General features: G+C 49.8%; 1 protein-coding gene across 11 annotated transcripts in view; it reads right to left on the bottom strand.

Annotated features, from left to right (window-relative positions):
• Banp (BTG3 associated nuclear protein) overlaps positions 1–12,158 on the bottom strand; it is a 72,730-nt gene that overhangs the window by 46,772 nt on the left and 13,800 nt on the right. For 9 of the 11 annotated variants that reach the window (XM_029480524.1, XM_029480531.1, XM_021169687.2 and 6 more), the window contains exons 2-4: positions 4,937–5,076; positions 3,506–3,597; positions 733–932 (exon numbers count right to left, since the gene is read on the bottom strand). In XM_029480524.1, coding sequence (XP_029336384.1) covers positions 733–932; positions 3,506–3,597; positions 4,937–5,006 — 362 coding nt within the window. In that variant the 5' untranslated portion in view covers positions 5,007–5,076. Of the gene's footprint in view, positions 1–732; positions 933–3,505; positions 3,598–4,936; positions 5,077–7,202; positions 7,314–7,556; positions 7,621–12,158 lie in introns of those variants that run through there. The other 2 variants (XM_029480525.1, XM_029480527.1) reach the window with 2 other exon arrangements.

The raw sequence follows: 12,158 nt of genomic DNA, 5'->3' as shown, positions 1-12,158 counted from the left end.
CACCACTGCAAAGCCACTGGTGTCCCTTTAGGCTGCTGAGGCTGGCGTCACTACCCTACTGTTCTGCTCTTCCCAAATCTAACAGGCAAGAGGAGGCCTTGGAGCACAGAGATGATGCTAAGGCCACTACTGTGAGCGGACTTCCTCCTAGACACCTTGGGAAAGAATTAGAACATCAAGAACACTGGGTGGGTGCTGCCACCCACAAGGTCGCATGTCACACTGCCTATGGAGCCAGTGTGAGAAGGACCCCTTCTGAGACACCTTTCCATCCCACTGAGCCAGGCATGGAACCTTCCAAGCCAGCAGAGTACAAACTATGCAAAGCTCTCTTGGAGGCCACAAACCTATTTAAAAATTAGGCACAAGGCAAGTCTCAGACTAAACGGAAAGTTTGCTATGATCAAGTAAAAATTATAAATACTACCCCCGCAGAAAACATAGGCAATAACCAGCCAGAGATAGAAAGAGAAAAGAAGCAACATACATGGGCCAAGTTCATGGCCAGGTGCAAGGAAAGATGAGTCCAGCTGCTTAAGCCAAGAAACAAAGTTGGAGCGACTCAGGCCGTTCCAGCAGAGCCTGTGTTTGGTTTCGGTCTAAGTGAAACCAGCCCCATGGAAGCACCAGGGCAGATATCCGGGGCGAGGGCAGATCAGTAACAGCGGCGCCTGGGCTGGCACGGAGCGCTTTCCCAGGGTGGCCTGCAGAGCCTCGGTCTTCTGGACTTACCATCGCACTTTGTTGCAGGTCTGGGTGGCGCCAAGTGGGGAACCTGCCACCATGGGGACCTGGATGGGACTGTGCTGTTTATTGGTGACCAGGTCTAGCTTCTCTTCCAGAGATTTGCAAGTGGCCTCGAGAGCTTGCAGCTTGGCCTCAATGCTATCCAACCGCAAACATATCGTCTGGTTAATAGAGTACAGGAAAGACTGGAAATGAAAACAGAAAAGCTTCAGAGAGGGTGTCTTCCACTGTGAGCAGCAAGTCCTTAGGACCCTAGCTGGCTCCTAAGTCTACCCAGTGTATTTAGCTGAGTGAGCCCTGGGCCAAGCCAACATATTCAGTGAGAAGTGCAGCCCTCTGTGTCTAATAAGCCCTTGCAATCTCACCTTTACTGAAGCCGTGGAGTAACAAGCTTGTCACTATGCTCATCCAGATATTTATACAGTAAAGCTACAAAATCTTTCTAATGCTGACAGATAAGACTACGCTCCGAACCCTGAAAACCAAAAGAAGATGGCTGGACACGGCTATTCCTCACTGAAATCTGTCAAGGACCCCTTCCAGGGACCTTCTAAATATCAAGAGTGCCACCTAGTGGCCCACAAGAGGAGCAGTTTCCAACTAGTAAGCTGGAAGTCAGCAGCAGGCCATGTGCACGGTAAGCTCAACACAGAGCAGATGGGATGGCTTTGCTCCCCCAAGGACCAGTCCTGTCACAAGCTACCATGTACATGGCAGCGCACACAGGAACTCTACTGTGAAGAGAGCCCTCCCAGGCAGCATTCTGGGTGCCGGTGGGAACAGGAAATCATTCAGCTGCGTACAGCCAGCAGCCACTGAAGAAAACACAATGAGGATTCGGCTGGAAGAGAAATGCAGCCTCGGGCACCTCAGAAAGAAGGTGCTAGCCTATGCGAGCAAAGGGTCAGGCTGGTGCTGGACCTCAGAGCACGGGCAGGCAGAACAGCGTGCCCCTCTGCACCCAGTCCAAGTTAGTGGGAGCCATCTCTGCTCTAGCTTGAAAGGGAATCACAGAGCAGAATCACAATCATAACAGCCACAGAGGCAGATACCACAGCAACAACAACCGGGTGCGGCAAAGCATGAATGCATGGGTCAGAGCACTCTGAGCAGCCAGACACGGCCCGGAAGAACCCTGAGCTGGCTCTATTTCTCTGCTATGCACAGCAGTTAGGAGCAGCCATGGAAAGAGCTGCATGCCCAAAGTCCTCACATCTACCCCGACTGAGCACATCCTCTGCCAGACCCAGCACAAGTTAGAGAAGATTCTTCTTCAGTGCTGCGGGCCTCACTCCTACACTTCCCGTAATTAACCAGCACCCGGACCCCTGGTTTAAAGGCCTCTCTCCACAGAAAGACTAGGAAGAAAAAGGTGAAGGAGAAGACCTGACGCTCCCCGCTGACCATGCTCTCTAGGGGCAAGGCTGTGCCTGCGAGGGAACAAACAGCAGCGCTCAGCTCATCCCCAGTGTCCACTCGGCTATCAACGGAGCAGCGTCGGCAGTGCAGGCAGACACCATGACAACTACATGGTGGCCAACTGAGAGAGGAAGATCCCTGTTACAGACTAACTAACATCTCAAGCAAACCCATAGAGGAGGAGAGAGACGGCATTCTTCTTCCTGACACTGCTCCACAGGTCAGGTGCCCACAAACAGCCCTGACCTGTCTGGTGAGAATTACTTTGGCAATTTGGCATGTGAATGTCTTCCAATCCCGTGATAGCACACGGCTGCATGCGACAGCACACGTGGACAGTGTCTCCAGCAGACCCCAGGCAGCAGCTTTCCTCCATGGTCTGTTTCTCTGTGTGCTCTAGGCTACAGTTAAGGTCATGGGTTACTTTGAGATCTGATGCTGTCAAGGTGGATTTCACTCAATATTTTTTTGAGATAGCTTCTTTCTACGTAGCCCTGGCTGTTCCAGAACTCAATATGTACACCAGGCTGGCCACAAACTCAGAGATCTGCCTGCCTCTGCCTCTCAAGTGCCAGGGTTAAAGGTGCGTGGTGCCCCTTCTGGCCTGAGTAGATTCTGAATTCCCAGCTTCAGCTGGCACTACCTTCTTGTCACCAGAGTGAACTGAGCATCTTAAGAAGTCACAGTTGACACAGAGAAGCCTGTGACGAGGACTGGTGTCATCTGAGTCACTCTTATAAACTTCTCTCCTATAATAATATTCACCTCGTGTTCTGCAGACAAGCAGATCTGGAAGCAATGCACCGACCACCTAAGGAGCCTCCAGCCGCAGCCAGCAAAGCTCAGGACTTGGGGGTGGCCCAGTGACCTCAGCCCTCCTCCCACCTGAGGCAGGCTTCCGCACGCACAGGAAGACTCTTCGCTGGTCCTCTCCCAAGTCCAGTGTTTCCTCCTGTCTTTTGCCGGAAGGACCTGGCCTGTGCTTTCTGCAGCATTTCAGTGGCATCTCCATACTACAGGGCCAGGCCCTTCCTGTGGCCTCATCTGGAAAAAGGCTCTTTGCACATGTATTTAAATAAATGACCCATCTGGGCCTGAGTGAGGGTAGGCCTCAGGCATGGACTCGAGTGATAAGGCTGGGACCAATAGGTCACAGCAGAGAAGGCAGGGAGAGCCTCCCTAGAATCCCAGAAGGTGTGGCCCTGCCACTGTAGAGCTGCAAGAGGGCTGGTTCTGCTATTCTAAGCCCAGGTTGATGGTAGAAAGTTACACAGTGCACACAGGAGCCACACGGTACCTTTATAGAGGTTACACAGTGCACACAGGAGCCACATGGTACCTTTATAGAGGGGTCCTGGCAATTGATCTCTAGTCGCTGGCGCTTCAAGGCAGGTTCATCATCATCTGTCACGACATGATTCTCCAAAACAACTGAAAAGCAACCACAGAGACAGAAGCTGGAGTGAGCATGCTGAGTTCCTTGGGGCTCTGTGACTCTACAGCTGAACACAGTGCCGGCACCTTGAGGCTGATGAAAACGGCACAGCCATTTCTTTGTTAAAATCCTCAGCCAGGCAGAAATCAGGCCCTCCCTCATCCATCCCCACCAAAATCAGACCACCCAATCGATACTCTCCGGAGCCTGGTGGGCAAGCCACACTGAGGCGTCACCTGTGACTTCTTCCCCACTTTGTTTAGTGTATCTGCGGCTTCGTCACTGTAAAATCAAAAGCACCCTCACCTGGCCTGGCCTGAAGGTCCTGGGCCCACTCCCTACATGGGACTGAGAGCATGTACATACTGACAGCCACAACCCTCTCTGCATGTCATATGCCCCAATCTAGCACAGCCAACACGCTGACTTACACGGAAGCTGAACTGCTCAAGAGCCGCCCACAAACAGTTCCTGCTGACCTTTAAGGCCTGCTTTCAGATAAGCAAGATAACCCCAACTCCAACCTCTACAGTACCATCCCAACGTATTAAAGTGACGATCACAGAGCCAAAGAGCAGTTACACCTTACCTCTGCACACTGCACCTCTATAGCGACTGCACGGACTAGTCCTGTTCTCATACAGGAGCAATCATTTCCCTAAAGCTTACTTTTATTTATTTATTTATATATACATATATATATATATATATATATATATATTTGTGTGTGTGTGTGTGTGTGTGTGTGAATGTATGCAATTTGTGTGGGATGCCCTCAAAAGCCAGAAGGAGTTATAGGTGGTTGGAAGCTGTCCAATGTGGGAAGAAGCCCAGGTCCTCTGGGAAAGAGAAAGCACTCCTAACCACTGAGCCACTGCTCTGGCCTGATATAGCCACCTTCCCAGAATTCTGTGCTCAGCATTTTGACTGACTTTATGCCATGAATATTTTCATGTCACTAGTTCAGTTTTTCTCACTGATTGCCTGTGCATGTCTCCAGCCTCTGTGTGCTCACTCGCAATAGAAAAGACTAGACTACTACCTACAGCTCTGTGTCAGCCTTGTCTCCTCCCTGGGCAACGCACAGCAGCCATCTAGAGCAATGGCCAGAACTCTTTTTTTGCAGAAATAAATATGTGTGGACACATGCTTGTGTGTGTGTGTGTACACAAGCACACATGCAGGCAGCCCTGCTACCATCCTATGATTTAAATTTTCACACAGGGCTGGCATCACTGTTGTGTCTGCTTTACTGGGGAATGAAGTCCAGCAGAGTGGCTTTGATACTGAAAAGACAGGGAGAGCAACAGTGCATCTCCTGTCTCACGGCTGTACCTGGGTGATCAGGACTCAGGTCTTCCACTGCAATCTGAACCACATCCGCCAGGTCCTGCTCTGACATCATCCAGAGCACGAGAAAGGGGCACACTGATAAGCAAGAGTCCAGAAGTCACAGGGTATGGGGTTTCTGTCACCTGCAAAACAAATGTCAAGAACCAGAAGGGATGATTAGTACCCCAGTGTGGGACAGCTTATAGCTCTGTGCACCGAAAGGGTCTAAAGGTCTGCAGACGCTTCACTGTAGGGCTTTACTTGGTTTTCAAGCACGCAGAGATAACTAACTCGTGGCTTTCCCCCCTAAATAGTGGAATGAGAGCCTCACTTCCCCATTCCTCACTCCACCTCCAACACATGGCTAGAAGCAGGTCTGGGACCTGCAGGCTAAGTCTAGCATCTCCAGGCCCCCGCTGCCTATGAAAACACTCTGCTATGCACCACCTTCTCCTCAAGGCCGAGGCCGCTCAGTGATGAGCACATCCCAGAGACCAGCATAGCTGCGTGGCCCTCCGGACACCCTGCCCTCAAGAAACACCCCTGTCAGATCGGTCTGTGACTTCCCTCCAGCTCCTGTGACATTCTGATTAAGCCACCAAACACCTTATGCTCCAACATGAAAGTGAGGTCCAGTCCATCAACACAGATCTAAATAAACGGTTAAAAATGAACAGTTACAGAAAGACCAAGTTAGAAAACCTCGAGTAAACAAATAGAACAGGTAGAACCTTAACAAGACCAACAGGAAAGCGAATGAACGGAAGGAAGTAAAAAGGACTGAGGGGAATGTTCCAAAACGCCACCGAGAAGACAGGCGAGGAAAGGCCAACAGTTAGCCAGCGCTGGGAGACACGAGAGCAAGTGTGGCAAGGAAATGACCTCAGGGCCGCACCCAAGCACCTCCTGAAGCACAGCTGAAGCACAGCTCAGCAGTAACAGCACAGGGCCCCAGGTTCCGAGGCCAGGAAAGTGACTCCTGAAAGGGGAAGTGGAGCTCCGTGTGCTGGAACCATTTATTGAAGGGTATGCAGATACGCAGAGGGAAAGATTTCTCCCTTACACATCCACGCAAGGGAGCAGATGGCTTACAACAAAGAGAATTCAATCAAACCAGACAAAGAAAGAGTGAATTAAAATATCTAAGATGCTATGAGAGGGCTGGAGGGATGAAGGACTGCAGAGACATCCCACACCCACATGGCAGCTCACAACCATCTTTAACTTCAGTTCCAGGGGATCTGACGCCCACTTCTGACCTCTTGCGGCACTACATTATACAGAATGGACAGGCTTACATGCAGACAAAACACTCATACACACAATAAAATAAAATGAGACTATGAGAAAGAAGTATGAGCCAGCAATTTTATATCTAAACAAAAATCACTATCAAGTCTAAAGACAGCACTCTGATCCATATATAGTGTCTAGGAATAGCACCCTCATACACAAATGTGTGGTAAAGAATCTGCAAAAATAAAACAACTTCAGAAAATGAGAATGAGTAGAAGAGACCAAGTCAGCTGAGGGTACTGGACACTCAGGAGAGCGGCAGAGGGAGGAGCCCACCGCTGCTCTGACAATAGATACAATGTAACTTTTTCAAATGGGGAGAACTCCCTATAAAATAAATTCTAACCATCTTCAGTAACTGCTGCAAGGGCCACTGGGAGTCCCTGCTAAGTAGCTGCATATGTCTTGTTCTGCTCTCAGGACACCTGGCACTCCAATCCTGCTGAATACTCCTGAGAGGTGCAGAAGCTGACATCATGGTCTAAGAGTGACCAAGTATAGATCTGGGCACCACAATCTGACAGGAAGGGCAAACGCAGGTGTGGGCATGTGCTGATATACTCTGCCCCATCCACTGAAGGAAGAGCAGCAGTAGGCCCTGTAGCAGGCTATGTCCTTAGAGCCTGGCTGCGGTGATCAACAGCCAGATTCCTTGAAAAAGGGTAATTCCATATTCCAAACAAGAAACACAGACGCTAAGCCCAGACTTGTTGGACCACATATAAGGACACTATGAAATCACTGAGTTCCCATCTGAAGGAGGCAGTCATCACACTTCAAGTAAGGGTCCCACAAACATGGCTAGGCTCAACAATGACAGGACACACAGACCGATGTGAAGGCCCTACTTTGGGCAAACATGAAAATGCTGACATCAGCCAGTCTAACGGCTGCAGTGAGGTGAAGAACCACTGGAGACTCGGCTTTTCTCCTTACCAGCTCTGTGGAGAAAGAGGGCACCAGGGTCTCTCACCTTGCAAAAAATCAAACAGGCCATGAATGAATGAATGAATGAATGAAGTGTTGTACTGCACCCCAGATGACACATCTTATCAACACAGTAACAGGAGAGATGGTGGGAGGTCTGTAGAAATTAAAAGTAGATTTTAAAATTGACAAAACCAAGGAAAGGGCAAAACCAAACAACAATTAGAAATTCAAGTCTGGGTCGCGTGATGGAAATATGTGTGTGAATGAGTGGCAGAAAGGCAGCCCATGAGTGTAGGTCACCACACCTTATACACCTTACACACCTTTGGCTTGCATTGTATTTAATCAAAGGGGTTCTTTAAGAAAAAATTCAAACTGGAAAAAATACTTGCTATACCTAAGCCAATTCTTTTTTTCTTTTCACAGCAGTAGGAAAGACCAGTAAACCTGTGACACTAAGCCTAAAAAAAAAAAAAAAAAAAAATCAGTCACAAGGAAAGGCCAAAGCATGGGCAGGTGCTCCACCTGCTGGATAACTGACGACATTGATACCTGACACGCCACGGGGCCCCAGTGACTTGCAGGGTCCTTGGGATGACTCTGGGAGTCCTCCCTGGACACAGGGACCTGCCAGCATATGCATGTATTGTACAAAGACTCACTCAAAAGAGCAGTGTAACGGACCTCCGGGCCGGCGGGGTCGTTAGCAGCAGCAGAAAGCTGGGCAGTGGGCTGTCACACAGATGCAGCACCCCAGGCACCCCCAGGCCTCTGTGCCCGCCCCTTTCCAAGGTCTCTGAGGAGGAACTTGAAAGACAGAGCAGCCACAGCTGAAAGATAACATACCTAGTACCAGAAACTCAGTCTTCTTTTTTTTTTTTTAAAGATTTATTTATTATTATATCTAACTACACTGTAGCTGTCTTCAACAAGATGCACCAGAAGAGGGCGTCAGATCTAATTATGGATGTTGTGAGCCACCACGTGGTTGCTGGGATTTGAACTCAGGACCTTCGGAAGAGCAGTCGATGCTCTTAACCACTGAGCCATCTCTCCAGCCCGAAACTCAATCTTCTTGCTTCCAAATAAAGAAGCAAAGAGTAAACTTCAGCTCTGAGCCGAGGCAGCGGCCTTCACCTTACTAAAGCCACCCAACCAGATTCAGGACTAGACTAAAAGTAGTCCAGGCTCTAGCAAATCCAAAGAACTGAAAATACACTACAGACCGTTTTCTAGGAAAATGCAGACAGACAAGTCTTTGCCCTTTTCAAGGCTGCAAAGATACTAGAATCACCAGCATGCCTGCCTCAGTACCTCAGGACAAATGCCACCAGACAGAGACTCACCATCCCAGCTTCATCTGCAGCAGGTGCAGCTCCAAGACCTGTCCAACCCACAGCCCACAAGCCACATTCACCCTAGGGGAGTAAGAAGTGCTCACTTCAAAAAGCAAGCTTTGCTTTGATTGCATGGCTTTTATACATGAACCTCATAGATAACAGTCTACATCTGTCACAATGTCAAAAGCCTGGACACTCCTACAAGTCTACCCAAGTGCAGGAGCCTCTGGGGACTCTCCTCCAGAGGGAACTGGCCTGCAGCCTGGGCCTTCTCCATCTGAAAGTGAAGATGTAGAGGAAGAGACCAGTTCCTCACACGTGTGCATCTAGCCCTGTATCCAGGCCACCTGCTACAGACAGCCTTGTCAAAAAGAACATTTAACAACTGCCTGGTCTACACCCGCTTACTCTGGCTCTGTGGCCGGAACCCAGAGATTCCATGAGCTGTGCCTGCCTCTCCTAAGGGGCCAGTGGAAGAGGCTTTTAAATGCCCAACCCCGGCACCTTCCTGCTTCCTAAAAGCTCTGCAAATGGCTTAGGAAAACACTCTGGACTGGCTATAAAACCCTGAACTCTGACCTCCTCCAAACAAGGACACCACTGCCCTCCTTCCTCGCTGTTTATCCAAATGCTCCTGTTGCCAGGATAAAAACATTTAAAATTCTGCTAACAGTGAAGGTTTCAATAGAAAAAAAACTAGGGCAAGCGGCCCAAGAAAACTGGAACAGAGAGACATGCACGCAGTTGCCATTTTGGCAAATTAGCTTTGCCATTTCTCAGAAGGCCTGGGGAGAATCCAGTCCTAATGTAATAAAACAGCTGGACTAAGACTAATGTTCAATAAAGACTCCGACTGCAATTACCATTTAGAGTGCTGAAGCTTCCAGGGTGCACGTGGAAAAAGCGCAGTCCACTAAAGTCACAACGCAAGCACTCAGCAGGGGTACAGCAAGGTGAGGGGTGGCCCCACCACGTGTTAACATGAAAGAATGATTTAATCATGCTACCCCAATACACCACAGAAAGGCACACCAGTGGGAAGTCCCAGGTCAGTGTGTAGGAACTGCACGTGTCTTCCTGTACCTGGCACGGCAGTACCCGGGGTTGGGGTAGAACACCTCCCTCGGGGAGGCAGAGGCCCCAGGATCTGAGTGGCGTGCCTCTGCGTGACTTACTTATTAGTTACTGGTTGCTTAGCGTCTCTAGGTCAGGGTAGTTCCATGCAGAGTTAGCACGGGCATCAAATCCCAACAGCACCTCAAACATTTTCCCCCAGCACTGGATGTCGAACCTATTCGAGGCTTAAGCCTCAGTCTAATTATCTAGTGAGGCCCTCTTTAACCCATCTCACCACAGACCCCGCCCCACCCTCTGCCCCTCCCTGCACCTTGACTGAACTCCTCAGAACCCCTGGACTAGTGTGTCAGTCACACTACCTCCACTGGCCCTTGCCAGGGCCCCACAGACGGCCTTGCTTTCCTGCCCCGCCCCCAGGCCTCCCTCCAGGGTGCCAAGTGTTCCAGGGCACTCAGTGCTCCCTCCATTTGCTCCCTCCTTGCTGTTCCTGAGCCCCCTGAGTGTCAGTCTTTCCTACCAGGCTGCTCCAGCTCTAGGGCCTTGGCTTCTCTCCAGCAAGGCTGGCCCTATACCACACACACTGTGCCTAGGCTTCCTGCAGGGCTATTCCCCAGGCCATTGTTCTTAGGTCTTTGCCTGCTCCCAACCAACTAGTTCCCTCCCTACAGGGAGCCAGGGCAAGGCCCAGTGCTCAATGGGCACTGAAGGCCTGGTGCTCAGCTTCATGTCACTCACACCCCTACCACACAGCACTCTCTCAGCACAGGTCCCTCCTTGGATATTAACCCAGGTACGGCTCCCCGTTGGCAGTAGCCCATGTTCCCCAGCTGCTTGGGCCAAAGCTTGGGCCTGGGAGGTTTATTCTCTCCTACAGATTCTGCCTCAGGCTCTGACTGCACCCAGGCATCACCTAACATCTGGATTCATGTGCAGTTTTCCAGGGTTCTCCGCCTTCTGCTCCAGAGCTCTCAACAGCAGCTCAAGAGCCACATCAGAGACAGACAAGATTTCTTGGGCTCATGCTGCAGTGGCTTGAAGAGTTTCTGTGTCCTCAGCAGGTGGACCAGCAGCATCCATCTTGGGCTCTCTTCCTTGCTCACTCACTGGACCTGTCTAGTCATCCCACCTCCACCCCCAGCCCTGTCTCTTCCAATCAGACAGCCCCTTCGCCCTTTCCCACGTGTTTTCTGTTCCCACACAGGTTCTTCAGTGACACTAAATCATGCCTGAAGGACACCAGCACCCACCTCCCTGGTCCCGGGTCCTGCTTTATGGATAAGCACTTTCCTCTGGCTTACTATACTTCATAAAGATCTGCTTTGCTAAGCATCTGCCTCCCAGGCACTGCTGAAAGCTGGAGCCTGTGAGCAACTGAACCGCCCTCTCGCAGGCATCCTGCAGCTGATATGGGGCCAATGTTCATGCCAGACACAGACACCAGTATGACATCAGCATTGCCACTGAGAACCCACCGGTAAGGTGAACCCATTTACCCTGGGCTGGCCAGTGCTGACAGTACACTGTGTGGAAAAGTCACACCGTGCCTCATTAGTACATACAATTATGCCAGTCCCCACAAAAATTAACATTATTACATTTCAATAAAAAACCAAAACCAGGCACGGTGGCACCACATGTGTAATCCCTGCCCTCGGGAAGCAGATGTCTGTGAATTCAAGTCCACTCTGGTCTACATGGCAAGTCCTAGGCAAGATAGGGCTGCATTATGAGATTCTATCTCAAACACACAAATTAATTACAAACCATAGACTACGTCTTCACAGCACCTGTGCCTGTGCTCTGGTCTCTGAGCCTGCACTGAATGCACTGAATAACTGCATAAACTCAGCTGCTCAGCTTGTGAGTGACAAACTGGCTGTCAATGCTGATTGCTCGGCGGCCTGTCAGTCAGCAATATGCCATGGTAACTAAATATTTAACTACAAATGTGTTTTCAAATATTTGCAGCATCCATGAGAAAAAACTGAAGTATTAATACGGGACCTTTGAACGCTGTACTGGGAGGCTGTGATGGAAGAGTGAGCTCGAGGCCTGCGGGGCTACAGAGTCATTCAGCTGAGCCTAGGCAGGGCCACTTAATAAAGCCTGTCCCGCTGGCAGGCCGGGCAGTGGTGATGCACACCTTTGATCCCATCAATCAAGAGGCAGAAGCTGGCAGATCTCTGAGTTTGGGGCCAGTCTGGTCTATAGAGTGAGTCCCAGAACAGCCAGAACTACAGAAAAACCCTGTCTCAAAAAAAATTAATTTAAAAAACAAAACATGGAGCTGGAGAGATGGCTGAGTTTATACTGGTTGTTCTTCCAGAGGTCCTGAGTCCAATTCCCATAATGTGACCTGATGCCCTCTTCTGGTAAGAAAGTATACATGCAGATAGAGCACTCATATACATTAAATAAATAAATATAAATAAATCTTTTAAAAATTAAAAAAAAAAGCTGTCTCAAATTAAAAAGTAAGCAGAGGCCTGTGGGTGTAGCTCATGGTGGAGCATGGGTTTGGTCACCAGCATAGGATGGGACGGGTGGGACACACAACACTATTTAGAGCATAAAGCTTCATT

The sequence above is a fragment of the Mus caroli genome, chromosome 8 (genome assembly GCF_900094665.2).
Source record: "Mus caroli chromosome 8, CAROLI_EIJ_v1.1, whole genome shotgun sequence".
Lineage (NCBI taxonomy): Eukaryota > Metazoa > Chordata > Mammalia > Rodentia > Muridae > Mus > Mus caroli.
This window is presented reverse-complemented; position numbering and strand designations above follow the sequence as displayed.